This window comes from Neltuma alba, unplaced genomic scaffold (genome assembly GCF_004799145.2).
Source record: "Neltuma alba isolate B1F8T4 unplaced genomic scaffold, ASM479914v2 tig00011709_pilon, whole genome shotgun sequence".
In the NCBI taxonomy this organism is placed as follows: Eukaryota; Viridiplantae; Streptophyta; class Magnoliopsida; order Fabales; family Fabaceae; genus Neltuma; species Neltuma alba.
This window is the reverse complement of record NW_021636345.1, coordinates 30,325-51,193: the sequence shown is the minus strand read 5'-3', so window position 1 is coordinate 51,193 and position 20,869 is coordinate 30,325. Positions and strand designations below refer to the sequence as shown.

The 20,869-nt window shown below is 36.8% G+C and overlaps 1 protein-coding gene and 2 pseudogenes across 3 annotated transcripts; 2 read left to right on the top strand and 1 right to left on the bottom strand.

Moving 5' to 3' along the window:
- Positions 1-473: 473 nt before the first annotated feature.
- LOC114717167 (NAD(P)H-dependent 6'-deoxychalcone synthase-like) lies at positions 474-6,455 on the top strand (annotated as a pseudogene).
- Positions 6,456-12,882: 6,427 nt separating this feature from the next.
- Positions 12,883-20,563, bottom strand: LOC114717166 (uncharacterized). 3 transcript variants are annotated; one of them, XR_003737688.1, is made up of 6 exons: positions 20,226-20,563; positions 19,392-19,473; positions 19,010-19,168; positions 18,759-18,864; positions 18,027-18,119; positions 12,883-12,918 (listed from the first exon to the last, which is right to left on the bottom strand). XR_003737688.1 is itself a non-coding variant. In XM_028902262.1 (5 exons), exons 1-4 carry the CDS (start codon positions 20,412-20,414, stop codon positions 18,800-18,802), a joined length of 495 nt encoding a protein of 164 aa, XP_028758095.1. In that variant the 5' UTR covers positions 20,415-20,563; the 3' UTR covers positions 17,768-18,119; positions 18,759-18,799. The 3 variants fall into 3 exon arrangements, 2 of the variants coding, with proteins under 2 accessions (XP_028758095.1, XP_028758094.1); XM_028902262.1 differs by lacking the exon at positions 12,883-12,918 and having other exon boundaries at positions 17,768-18,119; XM_028902261.1 differs by lacking the exons at positions 12,883-12,918; positions 18,027-18,119 and having other exon boundaries at positions 18,332-18,864; positions 20,226-20,562.
- LOC114717138 (NAD(P)H-dependent 6'-deoxychalcone synthase pseudogene) lies at positions 13,252-13,704 on the top strand (annotated as a pseudogene).
- Positions 20,564-20,869: the final 306 nt, after the last annotated feature.

Below are 20,869 nucleotides of genomic sequence, written 5' to 3'. Positions count from 1 at the left end.
TTAAGAAATTAAAACCAAAATAAAGACAAATTTGAAGCAATAAATATTATATTAACCGATTTATTAATATTAATATTAATATTAATATTAATATATATAACAAATAACTTGAAAGAAGGACGAGGTTATATCTTCCTTTCCCTGGTGAGAGAAGACAAACGGTCTATAGTAATAATCCAATCTAGCCATGATTACGAACTTCTCTGATTATATTGATGCATGGGTGATTCAACGAGTATTCACAATGTCGTAGGAGCAAAAAGGCTACAGACTCTTACTTTCTGGCAGTTAATTAATTAATCTCATCGATCTGGTCCAACTTTGATGGGAATTCCCAAACTTAACTAGCATTATAATTTCCCCTGATGACTTGTTTTGTCCGGCCACGAAACATTTATAAGCGTTGAAAAACTGGTTCATGTAATTGAAGATAATGTCGTACGGGAGAGAAAATGGTGCATGGCATCAGTGGGAATGAGGAACATCCTACAAGGAATTGAATCAACCAACAAATGTTTTTTAACTTATAAACTTTCCCATTCACTCTCTCTCTGTCCTCCAGCATAAACTTTACTAGTACTAGTTATCCCTTACCTTGGTATATATTTCTGCTATATATCTTCACGAGCTTTAGGGTTTAGCAGCTAAACATGGCCGTGTCTGAGATTCCTTGTGTGGTGTTAGGTTCTTCTTCCTCTGGTGGGGAAGTGAAGATGCCGGTGATAGGGATGGGTTGTGCACCAGACTTGACCGGCAAGTATGCCGACAATAAGGAGGCCTTGGTGGAAGCCATAAGACAAGGCTACAGACACTTTGACACTGCCTCTGTTTATGGCTCCGAGGCTGCCCTCGGCGAAGCCATTAAGGAAGCTCTTCAGCTTGGGCTCGTCCCCTCCAGACAACACCTCTTCGTCACCTCCAAGCTGTGATGTAAAGAGGTATAGAGACCTAAATACTTAGAAGAAATGTATTGTATTTTCTGTGTATGAGCAAATGTACAGTGAAGAATATATAGACTCTAGTAATACAAAGAAAAGGGACACGTAGCCCTAAACAGAAAGATCTAGAATGGTTATACAGACTGATGGGCTAGAAAACATAAATTGGGCCTATAACACATTGTCTTCAGTCTTGGGCTTTAATCTCTTTGGATGAGCTCTAACAGCCCCCCTCAAGTCGAACGGCAGCTGGGTCACTGTGAGACTTGCACGAAGAAATTGAAATCTTGGAGCATCAAGAGGTTTAGTAAATATATCAGCAACCTGATCTTTAGAAGAAACAATTGAAATTTGTAGATTCTTTGCAGCAACCCTCTCACGAACAAAGTGATAATCTAATTCAATATGTTTGGTTCTTGCATGCATAACTGGATTGGCAGCCAAATAAGTTGCACCTATATTATCACAGCAAAGAATAGGAGCACTAGGGAGAACTACGCCAAGTTCTTTCAATAGACTCTGAAGCCAAATTAAGTCACAAGTGGCAAGTGCAAGGGCTTTATACTCTGCTTCAGTGGAAGATCTTGCCACAGTTGGTTGTTTTCTAGAGCTCCATGAGAGCAAATTAGGACCAAAGAAGACACAATAACCACCAGTTGATCGTCTATCATCAATATTCCCCCCCAGTCAGCATCTGAGTAAGCCATTAATTGTTCAGGCGCTTCAATCTCAGTATAGGCAACCAGAGAATTAGGGGAAGATTTGCGAATAACAAGTCCATAATCAACAGTTTTGGATAAGTATCGCAAAATTCTTTTCACAGCAGACCAATGGGTATCTAGTGGATTGTGGAGGAATTGACAAACTTTATTGACATCATAAGAGATATCTGGTCTGGTGAAGGACAAATATTGCAGACTGCCAACTATACTTTGAAAAAGTTCAGGATTGGAAAAAGAAGAACCAGAGTGAGCAGATAATTTGGCTTTGGTCGACATTGGGGTATTCTCAGAGCTACAGTGATCCATACCAGATTTAATCAACAAATCATAAATGTATTTACGTTGTGACAAAAATAAACCTTCAGAAGTAAAGTGACATTCAACACCCAGAAAATAACTTAAGGGACCCAAATCTTTTACTGGAAAATAGGAGTTCAGAGTATGAATGAGAGTGTGAACCGCATCTGAATCAGAGCCAATAACCAAGATATCATCAACATAGACCAGGATGTAGAAAACAGAAGAAGAAGTGCGCTTAATAAAAAGTGAAGTATCGGCCTTGGAGGGGATAAAACCCAATTTCATCAGACAAGCACTTAGCTTAGAGAACCAGGCACAAGGTGCCTATTTGAGCCCGTAGAGTGAACGCTGTAGCTTACAAACATAATCAGGGAATTGAGCATTTCGAAAACCGGGAGGTTGAGCCATATAGACATCTTCAAACAAATCCCCATGTAAAAAGGCATTCTGAATATCAATTGTCTAATACACCAGCCAAAATTAACAGCAAGAGATAGAAGCAGACGAATTGAAGCAGGCTTGACCACAGGAGAGAAAGTGTCATGATAATCAATACCTGAAGCCTGATGAAAACCCTTTGCAACCAAACGAGCTTTGTACCTCTCTAAGGAGCCATTAGAGTTGAATTTTTTTTGCAGTACCCATTTACAGCCGACGACGTTTTGAGAGGGAGAGGGAGGAACCAGAATCCATGCTCGATTCGAGATAAGAGCCTAAAGTTCATCAGCCATGGCGGCACGCCACTCAAGATAGCGAAGAGCTTCGACGATGGAGGTGGGAGCATCGGGAGTTGCGCTGGTCATCGAAGCAAGAGCTCTGGGCGGAGGCCAGAGGATGGTCCTATCAGTGTACTCCTTCGGCTTGAGGGATTGAGTCTGAGATCTGGTGACCATACGGGTAGGCTGACAAGTCAGAACCGGTGCAGGATAAGGGGAAGTCGACAAAGAAGGAGAGGCCGAAGAAGAAGAAGTGGTTGGGAGTGATGAATGATCTGAAGTGGGTAAGGGCAGAGCAGGGGAGACGTCATGTAAAGGAGGGGCGGTGTCGGGTTGTGAAGTAGAGAAGGCGGGTTGGGCTAGGTCCGAATTAGGAGGGAGCTGGTGGATTGGGTTGGGCTTCGGGTTAGAGGAAAGAATAGGTAAGGAGGCAAAGTCAGAAGGTGTAGATGTGGACTGGGCCGTAGGGGAAAAGAATTGGACTCCTGGAAAATCAGCCTCTTGGAAAATAACATCACGTGAGATGAAGACCTTACCAGTTTTGGGTTCAAAACATAAATATCCATGGTGAGCAGTGGCATAACCGATGAAAATGCAAAGTTTCGACTTGGGTTCCAGCTTATTGCGATTGTAAGCGCGGAGATGGGGCCAGCAAGCACAACCGAAGACCTTTAAAAAGGAGTAATCAGGATTGTGATTAAATAAGAGCTGATATGGAGAGTGATAATTAAGGGAGGATGAGGGTAACCGATTAATCAGATATAAAGCAGAAGAGAAAGCATGAGCCCAAAATTTGAGAGGCAAGGAAGCGTGATTTAAAAGTGCAAGACCAGATTCAACTATGTGCCTGTGTTTGCGTTCAACAGAGCCATTTTGAGCGTGGGAATAAGGACAAGTTATGCGATGAATAATTCCTGAGGATTGAAGAACAGAGTGGAGAGCTCTAAATTCCCCTCCACCGTCGGTCTGTAAGAATTTAATTTTAGTATTAAAAAGATTTTCAACATGCTTTTGAAAAATAGAAAATACAGAGGACACATCAGATTTTGCTTTGATAGGATATAGCCAAGTAAAACGTGTGAAGTCATCAACAAATAAAACATAATACCGAAATCCATTCAAAGATAAGACAGGAGCAGGGCCCCAAACATCACTGAATACAAGAAAAAGGGGGTGTGGGGATCGGTGTGGAGAAGAGGGGTGGGGAAGAACATGACTCTTTGCTTTATTACAGGAAGAACAAGACACAGACTGAGACGGAAGGCTGGGGAGAGAATACTGAGAGCACCCTGCGCACAATCCTATAAGCTGGATGACCAAGTCTGGCATGCCACTGATCAACAGATGTTTTGACTCTAAAGCTAGCTTCAGGTGGCCGAGTAGGAGCTGGGTAGAGAAAATTTTCAGTTGGTCCTTGTAGAAGAACTTGTTTGGAATGAAGATCCTTCATGAGAAAATGGGATGAGTAAAATTTGAAATAAACAGAATTGTCAAGACAAAATCGGGCTACAGAGAAGAGATTTTTGGAAATATTGGGTATGTGCAAGAGATTAGATAAGTGGAAGTTTTTAGTGGGTGTAGAATAAGTACCTGTACCTTGATTAGCAATAGGCATGGAATTACCATCACTGATGTGAACTTGCTCCCGTCCCTTGTAGGGCTCAGAATGAAGATTGAGATTGGATAAGTCCTGGGTCATATGATTAGTGGCCCCTGTGTCAAAATACCAGGCATTATCGGGGGTAGATGAAAAAGTAGAGTAGTGAGCCTGAGGTAGAGAGTGAGAAGATTGATGGGTCTGATTGGAGTAGTGAGCTTGAGGCATCGTTTGGTGAGACTGATTATAATAGCAATTTGCTGCTATATGACCGGAGCGTCCACAGATGAAGCAAGGGGATTCAAAATTACCACCATAAAAATTTCGTCCTCCGTATCCTCGTCTACCTCTTCCTCCAAACCGTCCTCTGTTTCCAAAACGTCCAGGCCTCATTCTTCCTCGATAATGATAGAATCCACGAAATGTCTGTTGTGAAGATTCAGAGGGTGATTTTGCTACAGCGTTGGCCAAAATTTCAGGTGAAGAGGATGAGTGGACATTGGTTAAACGAGCTTCATGAATTAATAGAAAACTCAGCACCTCCTCTGGAGACAGCGAATCAGTGCGAGTAGTAAGAGAAGCAACAATAGCTTCGTAATCAGATCCCAGACCATTGAGTAAGCAAGTAATGAAATCAGCATCGTCTATAATTTTACCAGCAATGCTTAGAGCTTCAGAAATCAATATAGCCCTTTTATAATACTCAGAAATTGTTTCAGATCCCTTTTTCAAATTGGTAAGTTGATTATGCAAGTGTAAGAGTCTAGCCTGAGATTTCTGGGTGAATGTTTTTCCAAGAGCAGCCCACATAGTACGAGCAGTCTTGTTTTTGATCACCTGTCCGATTAAGGATTCAGATAGAGATGAGATAATGACAGACAGAACGAATTGATCTCTCTGGAACCATTTAGTGTATTCTGGATTTGGTTTGCCATCAGATAGACAAGACGGTGGAGGAGATGAAGATTCTTCAAGATGAGAGAAAAGGTTTTGGCCATGAAGATACGGGATCATCTGGGCTTTCCAAATACAGTAATTATCATTATTTAATTTGATTGAAATGAAATGAGAAGGGGAAGAGGGATTGGGATTTGATCCCATTACTGAATCAGTGATAGGCGTTTCCGCCATGAAGAAGAGCTCAAGGCTCTGATACCATAAAGAGGTATAGAGACCTAAATACTTACAAGAAATGTATTGTATTTTCTGTGTATGAGCAAATGTACAGTGAAGAATATATAGACTCTGGTAATACAAAGAAAAGGGACACGTAGCCCTAAATAGAAAGATCTAGAATGGTTATACAGACTGATGGGCTAGAAAACATAAATTGGGCCTATAACACATTGTCTTCAGTCTTGGGCTTTAATCTCTTTGGATGAGCTCTAACACAGCCAAAACCATCCTCATCTCGTTCTTCCTGATCTCCAAAACTCTCTCAGGTCTCACCTCTTTTCTGTATATATATGTTTCAGGGTCATTAATAATGGAGGATTTAGTTTATTATGTGGTGGCGCAGGAATCTTCAGCTGGAGTACCTGGACCTGTATCTGGTTCACTTTCCTATAGAGGCAGGCAAGTTGGCGTTTCCCATAGAGGCAGAAGATGTGGTTCCTTTTGATCTGGAGGGAGTGTGGGCGGCCATGGAAGATTGCCAGAGACTGGGCCTCACCAGAGCCATCGGAGTCAGCAACTTCTCCGTCAAGAAGCTCGAGGAGCTGCTCTCATTCGCGACTATCCCGCCGGCGGTGAATCAGGTGGAGATGAACCTGGAATGGCAACAGAAGAAGCTGGTGGACTACTGCAAATCAAAAGGGATAGTGATCACAGCTTTCTCGCCGCTGAGGCAGGGAGTGGCCAGGGGGCCCAACGAGGCCATGGAGAGTGACGTGGTGAAGGAGATAGCAGCAGAAAGGGGCAAGTCAGGAGCTCAGGTTTGCCTGAGATGGCTCTACGAGCAAGGCGTGACGTTCGTGCCGAAGAGCTACAACAAAGAAAGGATGAAGCAAAACCTGGAAATCTTTAACTGGTCGTTGACTGAAGATGGTCATTAAAAAATCAGTGAAATAAAGCAGCAATGTTTGATCGATGGACCCACGAAGCCTCCGCTTCCAGATCTGTACAATGACGAAATATAAAGCACAAATAATATTTGATGGATTCTGCACAGCACAAAGACAAAATCACAAATACATCGCACACTACTCAATTGATCCTGTTTTTAGTATGTCATCATATAGTAGTAGTTAAATCTTTGCTTATTTTGAGCTCTATTGCTGCAGTTATGGATGTAGTGGGATATACAAGATGAATAAACTGTGAATATCTATCACTCAGTTAATTTGATAACAACTTTTGATCCTAATTCTTATGATTCTCGGAGGTTTATATGCCCCCTAATCTAAGCTGGGCTCCTACAGGATTCCTAAACCTAGCCAGGAGGAAGAGGAGCATGTTAAAGTAAACGTTCGCGGCGCATTCTTACTGCAAATACGTTGTTCCTAAATTATTCAAACATATGACTTCTTTTAAAACGGAAAAAGAAATAACGACTTTGCTCAAGTGTGTGAAAAATTTTGTTAACGAATTAATATAATTTTTAGTCCTCAAAATTTAATTTAATTTTAGTTTTAATTAATAAAATTTAAATTTAGTGTTTTTAATTCTTAAAATTTAAAATCATATTTAGCAGGGACTAATGTTTATTTTTTTTGACAGCCAGGACTAATGTTTATTGGCAGAGTGAATTTGAAGTACTAAAAATACTAATTTTAAATTTTGGAGTCCAAAGTCAAAATCAAATCATCAATGAATCCATCAAATTTCAAAACTAAATATTGTATCAAGCCTCGGTAGATTTACGCCTTTAACTGGTAGGCGTACGTAATAGAGATGCACCCTTTTTTTTTTTTGAAAATGACATTAAGGTCCCACAGAACAAAAAATACAGCAATAAGGTCTCCTGAAATGTCATAATTGTTTTGAAGTCCCAAAGGGACTTAAATGCAATTTTCAAAATCTTGAAATGACTCTCTAGCCCTAGCTATCAGAAACAAAGACAGTGAGCTGGGTGAGGAGTTTCCCGCGCAGTATGGTTGAGAGAGAAGACGTTGGGAAAGAAGGAAGGAGCCATTGATGATGAAGTATCTTCTTCATTATCATTAGTGAACTCTTTCATGTGAATCTCCACAAATCTTCAGGTCTGGAACTTTCTTTCCTCTCCTCTCCTACCTTTCTTGACATATTGTACATTTGTTTGGAAATGGGAAATCAGAAAATCATTTTTGTCTTTGGTACTACAAAGCTTTTGTTTATAGTGTAGGATTCGCAAGTTAATCAATGAAAAATCTGTGTTTTTGGTTGGTGTGTGTTGGTGATTTAAGTTGGGTGTGTAGGATGATCATGGGTGCTTTGTTTTTGCGTTGCTTGTGGATGGTTTTGCTCTGTTCTAATGTTAATTTAGTGGCAAAGGAAGAAAAAGATGAAGGTTAGTGTGGGTAGAAACTAGGGGTGAGCAAAACCGAACCGTAACCGAAAACCGAATCGAACCGAATTTAATTTCGGTTTTTCGATTCGGTTATTTCGGTTTTCAGTTATATATTCGGTTTTTATTTTTTAAACAATTCGGTTTCGGTGTTCGGTTCGGTTAGTAGAAAAAAATTCGGTCATAACCGAATAAACAAAATAAATATATTATATATTTATATTTAATAAATATTATTATAATAAATATATATGTGGGTATATGTGAACTTTTTAAATATATTTATATTCAATAAATATGATTATAATAAATATGATTATAATAAATCACATTGAATGATGAAATATTTATTAATTAATGGTTATAATTGTGTTTTATTATTTTTAATTTAAAATTATTTTTCATATTTATATATTTCAGTTAATCGGTTAACCGAACTGAAATTTTCAATTAATTCGGTTTCGGTTAGTTTGGTTATTCGGTTTCGGTTCGGTGTTTAAAATTTACTCTATTCGGTTATTCGGTTATTACCGATAACCGAACCAAAAAACCGAATGCTCACCCCTAGTAGAAACCCTTAACACGAAATGAGATATTATGTTGCCAATCAGGCCGTGGCAGTTGTCAATGTATGCCACGACAGTTGTCAACATAGCTCCTTGACTTGTCAATCATAGTTGCGTGGTTCTTGATGCAGGTTTAAATTACTAATAGCGAGTACGCCTAGAAAGTATCTATTTTGCTTTGTTCACATAGGGGAAAAGTTTATAAATGATAAAAAAGATATAAGATATGTGGGAGATAGTGTAAAAACAACAAATACAAAGGAGGGCACAAGTTATGAAGAATTGAAGGAAACTATATCATCAATTGCTGGAAAAGAAAGTAACTCATTTCTTTTGAAATTCTCAGTTGTGTATAGCTCAACAGCACCTAGCATAGAAATTAACAACATGAGTTATCCGAAATAACAAGTAATATAACAGGAGTTAATGACAAGTGATATAACAATTTCATAACAAATGAATGTGTGGATATTAACAATTGGTATTCAAAATTTTTATAACTGAAGGTGTCATTTATTTATAATGTTAAGTAATATTTGCATTAAAATATAATTATTAAGAAGAAGGTGTTACTCAAATTTATGTTCAATTGATAAGGGATAGTGCCTTCATTAAAAAGTCACAATACTCCATTAGCAAGTCACAGTGCCAATAGTGGCAAGTTATAATGCCATTATTGACAAGTCAGTGTGCTACTATTGACAAGTCAGTGTGCCACCATTGACAACTGATAATCTGCTGCGACGTCTGACCATATCCGCCGCGGCTCCCCCATCTATCCCAAGGAGCTTCCATTTTGTGCAAGGCGCTGTGGCGCTTGATCATATCCACCACGACGCCCAACCCTTTTAAGAAGTTATTTGGCGAATAACAAGTCACAGTGCTATTATTGACAAGTCAGTGTGTTACCATTGAAAAGTCATAGTGCCACTATTAACAAGTCATGGTGCCACCATTAACAAGTCACAGTGTGACCATTGACAAGTCATAGTGCCACCATTGACAAGTCACAGTACCACCATTGACACTTCACTAATAATGATTATATATGATGATATAACCAAAATATAATATGACAAAGTGATTGAAAATATCATATGATACTAAAACAAGTTATGTAACTTGAATTCATATTGTTGACAACTTACATCAGCAAATTAATTGACAAGTCACAATGACAAGTCATAACAGGTCTAATGACAATACAGGGTGCAGGTAATGACAATTGAAATGACAGTAGAATCTAACATGTCAATTCATAGCCAACTTTCATTTGCACCTTTATATACATGAAACTACACCTATTTCACAACCCATAAAAAAAACATAGGGGTTGCATATAATTACGAAACTAACTATTGGTATGTATCCATTTACAAAAAATTTCCTTCACACCCATTTACAAAATATTCTCTTCACATCCGTATAATGTTTTTCGGAGGGTAGTGGCATTTGGAAAATTTTTATCCTTCTCCAATAATCAAATCCTTCTATTTTGTGGAATTCATTTGTGGTGTAGGTGTCGGGATCATTTGATCAACAACACAAGAAATTGATGATGACTCTCCAATCTCATCAAATAAGGTAGGTGGAGACATAGACAATCCATTAATACCTCCAAATGATTGATCAATCTTGCAGGAAATAACAAGTCAGGATGTATGTATTGATAAGTTGGTAGCAAGATAGTAACAACTAATATACCAAGAAATGATAATAACAGTTTTGTTAAACTAAACTTACACATCTTGCTCCTCCATTGCATTATCCCTTGTTGCTTCTATGTGGTCCTTATTTCTATTCTCTTCTATGTACACATGACTACTTTTTTCATTGAACTTTATCAAATGTTTTACCCCATCATCATCTACCAACTCCACAAATGTTTTTTAATCAAACACAACTGAGAATTTCAAAAGAAATGAGTTACTTTCTTTTCCAGTAATTGATGATATAATTTCCTTCAATTCTTCATAACTTGTGCCCTCCTTTATATTTGTTGTTCTTACACTACTTCTTACATATCTCATGTCATCTTCTCTATCATTTATAAACTTTGCCCCTATGTGAACAAGGCAAAATAGATGCTTTCCAGACGTACTCATCATCAGTAATTTAAACCTACATCAAGAATCACGCAACTGTCATTGACAAGTTAAGGAGCTACATTGACAACTATCGCGGCCTGATTGACAACACAATATCTCATTTCATGCTAAGGGTTTCTACCCACACTAATCTACATCTTTTTCTTCCTTTGCCACTAAACCAGCGTCAGAACAGAGCAAAACCACTCACAAGCAATCCAAAAACAAAGCACTCATGATCATCCTACACACCCAACTTAAATCACCAACAAATACCAACCAAAAACACAGCTTTTCTATTGATTAACTCGTGAATCCTACACCAAAAACAAAGGCTTTGCAGTACCAAAGGCAAAAACAATTTTCTAATTTTCCATTCCCAAACAAATACACAATCTATCAAGAAAGGTAGGAGAGGAGAGGAAAAAAAATTCCAAACCTGAAGATTTGTGGAGATTCACATGAAAGAGTTCACTAATGGTAATGAAGAAGATACTTCATCATCAATGGCTCCTTCCTTCTTTCCCAATGTCTTCTTTCTCAATCATACTGCATGCGAAACTCTTCCCTAACTCACTGCCTTTGTTTCTGATAGCTAGGGTAAGAGAGTCATTTCAAGATTCTGAAAATTGTATTTAAGTCCCCTTGGAACTTCAAAACAATTATGACATTTTAGGGGACTTTTTTACTGTATATTTGGTTTTGTGGGACCTTAATGTCATTTTCCCTTTTTTTTCCTCCCCTCTTCTCTTTCCCAAGTGAATTTACGTAGCAGCCTAAACAATTCCACGCGTTATTCGTAGACTTACTTGCATATGCATATCAAACCATCCTGTGCGTGATGTAGCGAAAAAATGGGGGAAAATGTCTCCCGCATGCGCACAGCTATGCACTCTAGAAAATATCTATATATTATTCATTGACACTAATACGTAGATATGTATATTAATTCTGTCATTACGTGTTGAAACTTGCATAGTTATGATGGAAGAATGGGCTGGTATTTTGACGTGACATGCAATTTTTTTGGCATTCCATTCCGTGTAATTTTCTATACTATGCTACATCAAATTTTTCATATAAAAACTAGTCGATTAATTTAAATAAATTTAAAAAATTTATTAAGTTAATTATTTGTAATAAATAAATGTCATTTTTTTCTAGAATACTTTAGCTAATTAAATTTAAAAAGTTTGTTAAGTTAATTATTTGTAATAAATAAATGTCATCTTTTTTAGAATACTTTAACTAATTATGTATATTAGTTATAACTTTCATTTGATGAAACATTTAACCTGTGCAATCATTATAATGATTATTTTGAAAAAATATATATAAATATAAGAGATAAAGTGGATTAAGGCCTTAGCTAATTTATGACCAAATTGAATATCAAACTAACTTTTATATTAAGCACTGAAGGTAGTAATTAAGTTTTTAATAATATTTACAAAGATTAAAAATGTTGACCACCCTAAGACTCACAATGGAGGAAGCTCTTAACGCAAAACCTTTATATAAGGCAACACGCGGTAACAGCTTTTCCTCTCAGTAATATTCGAAAAAGTTGGGAACATTACAAAGAAGACTGCATGAAGATGCTCAAATCCCACATTGCTTGGGATAATGGACTCTTAAGTAATAAGTGATTTTTGATTACAATATGGGATAAGAGGAGGAATGTGCTTGCACGCACAACACGCCAGCAGAAATAAATTCGGCAATTTCTTCCCACCTCCTATGTGCAAGTCAAATACAGTCCTGGCCATTTTTTATAGGAAATATCCATCTAATTAATATGTTTTTTTAACTACAATTATGTCTTTTCAATGTTAGTAATGAAGGTTTTATTCATTTTAAATAATTATGGAATGAGTTAATGACTATTTAACAAAGAACAAAAAACTGGATTGGATACTAAATCGGTTGAAGTAATAATTCAAGGGTCAGTTGGTTAGACCAAGATCAACTCATGGTCCAACCGGTCATATTAAAATAATATAATTTAATTGAAAATAACAAAATATAACAACATTAATTATCACTAATAACAAAATAAAAGAAAATATGACAATAGTTTGATTGTAACAATAACAAAGTATAACAACATTAAGAATTTTGATCTTTATAGTTCATCATTAACTAAAATTAATAATTATTGATACCAAAATTATCATTAAAATTCATTTAAATCTATAGGGATTGAGATATTATGAGCTGAATGAGAAAAAATGGGACCAATAACAACTTAATCATCCAAACCGGTTTATTACCGGTTTTCACCAGTTCACATCAGCTTGACCGGTTTGTTACGGGTTCAACTCCCTCCCAATTTAATATCAAAACCGAACTGGACCACTAATCGGTTCACCAGTTGAACTGGCTGGTTCAATCTAGTTTTTTGTTCTCTACTATTTAATAATGTTCATTTAATTGTGTTCATGACTATTAATTGATGAATTAATTCTGCAGCTCATAAAACGGGCATGAGACCAAAGTTCATGGCACCTTGAATTCTAAGATTTTGACCAACTCTTTTTCCTCTTTTGATGTTTTGTCTCGCTGAGTTCTTTTGTGTTTCACTACTTTATTCACCTTGTTCTACAGAGCATTAGAGAGAAATTGGAAGATCCACCAAATTTGTATGAAAATTTAGATATTATCGCCAACAAAGGATGGCTGGCACAAGTTGAGAAATGGAAATCTGATTCTTATAACCTAAACTTTCTACCTTAGAAAGAATAATTACAACACCATAATCAAGTTTAGGTTTCTGCCAATCAATACCAAGGCTTCCTGCATCACAATAGAAGTTTACCAATCACCAATTAGATTATCTATATGTGTTTCAGGGTCATTAATAATGGAGGATTTAGTTTATATGTCTATATGTTGTGTGGCAAGAATCTTCAGCTGGAGTACCTGGATCTATATCTGGTTCACTTTCCTATCTCTGCTAAGCTTGGTAAGTTGGCATTCCCCATAAAGGCAGAAGATGTGGCTCATTTTGATCTGAAGGGAGTGTGGGCGGCCATGGAAGATTGCTAGAGACTGGGACTCACCAGAGCCATCGGAGTCAGCAACTTCTCCATTAAGAAGCTCGACGAGCTACTCTCATTCGCCACCATCCTACCAGCGGTGAATCAGGTGGAGATGAACCTGGAATGGCAGCAGAAAAAGCTGGTGGGCTACTGCAAATCAAAAGGGATAGTGGTCACAGCGTTCTCACCGCTGAGGCAGGGAGTGGGTAGGGGATCGAACGAGGCCATGGAGAGTGATGTGATGAAGGAGTAGGGGTGGAAACAAGCCAGACGGCCTATCAGGGGCCTATGGCCTGGCCTGTATTTGGCCTGGCCTGGCCTGGCCTGTTTCCCAAAAAAGACAGGCTCAGGCCTGTTTGAAGGCCTGTTTAGTTAAACAGGCCAGGCTTAGGCTTTTTAAAAAGCCTATTAAGCCTGTTAGGCCAGCCTGGGCCTGTTAAGAATTTATAATTATAATATATATAAAAATTAATTAACGCTATTATTGTTAATGTGCTCTTTTAATTTATTTTTTAATTTTAATATATAGTTAATAGCTTAATCTTTTCTTAGATTTTGAAGTTTAGATGACAAGTGAAGATAAAAATATAATTTAAAATAATAATATTAATAAATAATGTGATTTTTAAATCTTAAAAATATAAAAAAAAATAGGAAAGAAAAATTTTGTTTCAAGAATGATAAATTAACTAACTTAGTATTATGTTAATTTAAGTATGATATCCTCTTTATTCATTATAAAATTATTTTTTTTCCTCTTTATTTATTTGTCTTAATTTTAATTTTTTGTGTGTACTTAAACGTAGTCTTATTCTAAATTTTAACATATAATTACAATTAGTTTTCAATAACATTCTTATAAATTATAATTAAGATTTAAAATAGTACTTATGATACTAAAATTTAAATAAAAGACAAGACTAAAAATTTAATTATTATGTACGTTTTTTTTAATCTTAGCTTTTTTTAAAAAAATAATAATTATAATTTGAATTTTTTAAAAATACAGGCCTTTTAACAGGCTTCAGGCCAGGGTCAGGCTGAAAAATAAGCCTGTAACAGGCCACAGGCCAGGCTCAGGCCAATAGGCTTCAAAATAGGCCTGGCCTGTTAAGAGCAAGGCCTGGCCTGTTTCCACCCTTATGAAGGAGATAGCAAAAGCGCGGGGCAAGTCAAGCGCTCAGGTTTTCCTGAGATGGCTCTACGAGCAAGGCGTGACGTTTGTGCCGAAGAGCTACAACAAAGAAAGGATGAAGCAAAACCTGCAAATCTTTGACTGGTCGTTGACTAAAGATGATCATTAAAAAATCAATCAAATAAAGCAGCAATGCTTGATTGATGGACCCACCAAGCCTTCGCTTCCAGATCTGCACGATGACGAAATATAAAGCACAAATAATATTGGGTTAAGGTGCGTTTAGTACCCTAAACTATTTTTCCAAGTATGGCCAATGTTCTAAAGGAATTTTTCGTGTATCTAGTGTCTCAAACTAATTAAGACGGTGCATCCATATCCTAAGCTAACAGAAAAGTCTCGTTTAACTATTACCTTGCTGACTCAGTTGAAGGCTGACCGAAAAATCCTACATGGCGGATATGCAGGCATCTGATGTGTATTATTTTGACCAAAGCTCCTGAGACGAGCCTGGTGGCGACGAGTGCTTTCTCGGGAGGGGACATCGATGTTGATGAAGTGACCAATGGGAAGTTTACTGTGTTCTACAAGGAGGAAAGCAAATGTGAGTCGGATAAGGAGTTGACAGAGATGGAGACGGAAGTGTGCTGTGACGGCGGTTGCAGCTTCAAATCGGAGTGGTGGAAGAAATGGGATAAAATGTTAAAGACGAGGATGTGATTGACTGGGTGGTACATGTATCAAGATTTAAGAGGGTGCATCGGTAGTCTTTCTTTTTTTCTTTTCAAGTTTAAAACTGGCAAAAGATAAATGTTAGAACAGGAGGAAATCAATTAAATTTTCAATCAAAATAATGCATATCATACACCTGCATGTCCACCATGTAGGATTTTTCAGTCAACCTTCAGTTGAGTCAACAAGGTAACGGTCAAACGAGACTTTTCTATTAACTTGGGATGTGGATGCACCGTTTTAATTAGTTTGGGACACTGGACGTATCAAAAATTACTTTAGGACACTGGGCGTACCTGGAAAAATAGTTCTGGATGCTGGGTTCACCTTAACTTGTCAAAATAATACATATCAGACGCCTGCATGTCCACCACGTAGGATTCTTCAATCAACCTTCGACTGAATCAGCAGGGTAATGGTCAAACTTAACTTTTCTGTTAACCTGAGATATGGATGCACCGAAAATTATTTTAGAACACTGGGCACATCTAGAAAAATAGTTCGGGATACTAGGCGCACTTTAAACCAATAATATTTGATGGATTCTGCACAGTACAGAGATAAAACCACTAATACATCGCACAGTACTCAGTTGATCCTGTTTCTAGTGTGTTATCATATAGTAGTAGTTAAATATCTGCTTATTTTGAGCTCTATTGCTGCAGTTATGGATGTAGTGGGATATATAAGATGAATAAACTTTGAATATCTATCACTCATAGTTAATTTTTTTTTGGCCAAAAATCACTCATAGTTAATTTGATTACAACTTTTGATCTTAATTCTTATGATTATCGGAGGTTTATATGCCCCCTGTTCTAAGCTGGGCTCCTACAAGATTCCTAAACCTAGCCAGGAGGAAGAAGAGCATGTTAAAGTAAACGTTGGCGGCGCATTCTCACTGCAAATACGTTAGTTACTAGATTATTCAAACATATGACTTCTTTTAAAACGGAAAGAGAAACAATGACTTTGCTAAAATGTGTGAAAATTTTGTTAATGAATTAATATAATTTTTAGTCTTTAAAATTTAATTTAATTTTAGTTTTAATTAATAAGATTTAAATTTAGTGTTTTTAATTCTTAAAATTTAAAATCATATTTAGCAGGGACTAATGTTCATTGGCAGAGTGAATTTGAAGTACTGAAAATACTAATTTTAAATTTTGGAGTCCATAGTCAAAATCAAGTCAAATCATCAATCGATCGATCAAATTTCAAAAAAAAAATCATATTGAAGGTACCTATACTTTCTCTCAATTTTTAATTTGATACCTATGTTTTTTTCCCTTTAAATAAACATTTAATTTTATCTTTTTAGTAACATTAGCTCTTATAACTATGTTCTATTGATATTTTTAGTCTCTACATAAGGATTAATGATGTTAATAGAGGAAAAATAAAGATTTAGTTAAGAACAAAAAACACATAAGTATCAAATTGAAAATTGAAAAAAAGTATAACTACCTCCAATATGGTTTTTCCAATTTCAAAACTAAATATCGTATCAAGCCTTCGTAGATTTACAACTTTAACCGGTAGGCGTACGTCATAGCGATGCATCTTTTTTCCTTTTCCTCTTCTTTTTCCCAAATGCATTTACGTAGCAGCCTAAACAATTCCACGCGTTATTCCTAGAAACTCTCCTGTGCGTAATGTAACGAAAATGGGGGAAAATATCTCCTGCATGCGTACAGATATACATTCCAGACTATATATATTATTCATTGACACTAATACGTAGGTATGTATATTAAGTCTGTCATTACGTGTTGAAACTTGCGTGGTTATGATGGAAGGATGGGCTGGCATTTTGACGTGACAATGCAATTTTTTTTTTTCGCATTCCATCCCGTGTAATTTTCTCTGTTATGCTACATCAAATTTTTAATACAAGAGTTAATAGATTAATTTAATAAATTAAAGAAGTTTGTTAAATTAGTTATTTGTAATAAATAAGTGTCATCTTTCCTAGAATACTTTAGCTAATTATGTGTATTAGTTATAATTTCTATTTAATGAAACATTTGACATGCACAACCATTATAATGATTATTTTGAAAAAAAATAGGTAAATATAAGAGACAAAGTGGATAAGGGCCTTAGCTAATATTTATGATTAAATTGAATGTCAAACTAACTCTTATATTAAAAAGTAGAGGTAGTAAGTTTTTAATAATATTACAAAGCTTAAAAATGTTGACCAACCTAAGACTCACAATGGCGGAAGCTCCCAACACAACCTTTATACAAGGCAACGCACAGTAACAGCTTTAACATTACAAAGAAGATTAGCATGAAGATGCTCAAGGATGTTGTAAATAACGTGTAAATGTGTCAGAAGAAGAATCCCACATTGCTTGTGATAACGGGACTTCAAATAATAAGTGATCTTTGATTACTACATGGGGTAAGAGGAGGAATGTGCTCGCATGCACAACATGCCACTAGAAATAAATCCGACAACTTCTTCTCATCTCTTGTGGACGAGTCAAATATGGTACTGCCCATTTTTTATAGGAAATATCCAATTAATATGTTATTTTAACTACAATTGTGTCCTTTCAACATTCGTAATGAAGGTTTTATTCATTTTAAATAATCATCAAATGAGTTAATGACTATTTAAGGCTGCTCATTTAATTGTGTTCATGAATATATTAATTCTGCAGCTAATAAAAAGGGCATGAGGCCAAAGTTCATGGCACCTTCAGTTCTGAGCTTTCGACCAACTCTTTCTTCTCTTTTGGTGTTCTGCCTCGCTGGGTTCTTTTGTGTTTCACTGCTTTATTCACCTTGTTCTGCAGAGCATTAGAGAGAAATTGGAAGATCCACCAAATTTGTATGAGAATTTAGATATTAGCGCCAACAAAGGATGGCCGGCACAAATTGAGAAATGGAAATCTGATTCTTATAACCTAAACTTTCTACCGTAGAAAGAATAATTACAACACCATAATCAAGTTTACGTTTCTGCCAATCAGTACCAAGGCTTCCTATGTCACAATAGAAGTTTAACAATCACCAATTAGATTATCCATAAATTTTAACGAAAAGAGTAAGGGTGCCTAGAATTACTGATTACCGCAAAATGAAACATCTTTTTCAGTATATATGAATACACACACACACATATTGCCTTTTTCTAATTCTTTGATATTGTACGTACAGACACAGCTATATTTACATGGTTTATATTTCACACACAAAAAATAATGCAGAAACTGTGGTTTTAGTCCTCTGCATATTCTTCACAGGCTACCAAGAACCCTCCAGATCCTTCTATTGTCTTCCTTCTCAGATGGCCGTTTACTTCCAAATAGTTTATTATACAGGAAGAGAATAATGCAGAAAGAGATAAGCAGTTCCCATCCAACTGATGCAAATGCAAGAAGTAGGTCAAAATCTGAACATAGACGAAAATGAAAAGAGAAATTTACTTATGATCAAGCACTTTTCTCTGTTTCCAGTAAAATTGCCTCTAACTGCCAGTGCTTCTCAAGCGTCTCAGAACGTCCTTTTCGCCAGTGAGTTGCTTGACCAGGCCTTTAAATTGGGCAGAATGCTTCAGTATGATATGGTTTGAACAACATTCAAAGAGCAAAAGGATCCTTAAAGGTCTAATTTAAGGAAATGAACGAATGTTACTATCTTGGTCATCACAAATCACTCACGCACAGAATATTATTACCGTTGGTATAATCACGACAGTCATGCAGACCAACTCTCAAATTTGTATCCCAATTCTTGTTGAATTCATTAGCAATGCCCACACCATCTGCTTTTGAATATCCAACCAGCCAACATTTTCTTCTTGGCATCGTTTTCATCTTCCTTACGAGAACAGTTCCTGAAAAAACAAGCAGTCATGGATTCTCAAAGTGCTCCATTGAATGATTACTACTGACAATAGTAAGATAAGTGTTAACTTTTGAGGAGGTTTTAATTCAACTTTCTGTTCAGTATGCATGCCAGAAGGGTTTTGCCCTGCAACTATATAACTAATGTAATTGCTTCACTCAATACGATTCAGAAGTCAAACTTTCTTGAAATATAAGATGATTAGTGCTGACCTGGTACTGTTTTACCCGATAGAACTGCAAGTGCCACATATATATCTTCAGGGTCATTAGGTTGAAAATCAAAAACCAGGACCTAAAACAACATGTTCATTATGATCAAAAATCTAGTTTCCATTAACATCCAGTAAGTTGCAGAAAATCCCATCTTTCCTTCCCAACAAAACCTTTAATCACTGAAAAGAAAATAGAAAATTTCAACTTCAGAAAACTCAAATCCCATAGTACAGTGAAATGTCGCCCCTAAGGTTTTTTGGGGGGGGGGGGGGACAAGAAAAAGAGAAGAAATCCAACATTTCTGTCTATCAAATCCATTGTGTGCTCTTGTGGTTTGATTCCTACATCACAATCATCTATCTCAAGATGTATACACTAGGCCATCAGATTCCACAAGCTTCAAAACAGCAGAAGAGGAAACATAAAAGCGGGCTACAAAAGCACTATTGAATCTAGAAAATATCACATTTTCATTAAATAAAGGTAAATCACTAGGTTGTTCCACGCAATCTAAATATTCTTACTTCACGCTTTGAAGCTAATCCTCTGTGAAAAAATGTTGCTGAATTTCACACATCCTAATTCTATGCATAATTCATGTTAGCATGCTCAAACCTGGGCAGCATTAAAGATGGCAAACACGAATAGATGTCCCTTCATCATCTATATTTATCCCTTTCCTTAGCATCAACCATGTTAACAGTTTCAAGAATCGAACAATCCCCAGAAAGTTTAAGAAGAAAAGACCTAACTATAAACATGAAGCCTTTCAACAAATCCGGAAATGGATAAGGTAAATGTGAAAGAGAGAGGGGGGGAAAGAGAGGGAACCTGAGGAGGAGAAATTGGGGAGGAGGTTTTGAGGATGACCATGAAGTGCTGGAAATCCCAGAAATTGAGAGAGTAAGCTGAGGACATAACCAACTGGGCTGGTCCTTTGGTGGCTCTCAAAGGCATTGCCGCAACATACACTTCATCTCTTCCCCTTGCTAAGTTTGCTTTCGACAAGAGAGACGCCATTTTACTTACAGTGAAAGAAACCGAAGATGCCGCTGATTGAATGTTATGTGACCCAAAAGCCAAGATGGGGAGACGCACAAGTTTAAGTTCTTGATTTTGACGGCTGCATGCAGTGTGCGATCATGGGCATCTGACTGACGACTTTGCAATGCAAACGATTTCTTACAGAACTATTGTATGACGAGTGGACGAAAATGCTCCACGCGCGTGCGCCGCGGCCCTTTTCCTTTTTGGGTTTTTGGGGATAAAATGGGTGGCGATCATGTTTGCTCCAAGAAGGAATGTTTGGATATGAGGCCCGTTTTTCTCAAATCCAAAAGACGGCTTCTCATCCCAAAGACCCAAACCCAATAAATTAAATGTGGCAATATTTTCTCTTTTATTTTTTGTCGCAAATAATTTATACACAAGGTATCAAAAGTTGCCTCCCAATATTTTCTATGATTATAATGAAT

Coding starts and splice junctions, on each gene's coding strand:
- LOC114717166 (XM_028902262.1), bottom strand. CDS start 20,414: ATGGCGTCTCTCTTGTCGAAAGCAAACTTAGCAAGGGGAAGAGATGAA. Junction 19,169..19,391: donor ATCGGGTAAAACAGTACCAG/GTCAGCACTAAT, acceptor TTGTTTTTTCAG/GAACTGTTCTCGTAAGGAAG. Junction 18,865..19,009: donor CTGTCGTGATTATACCAACG/GTAATAATATTC, acceptor CCCAATTTAAAG/GCCTGGTCAAGCAACTCACT.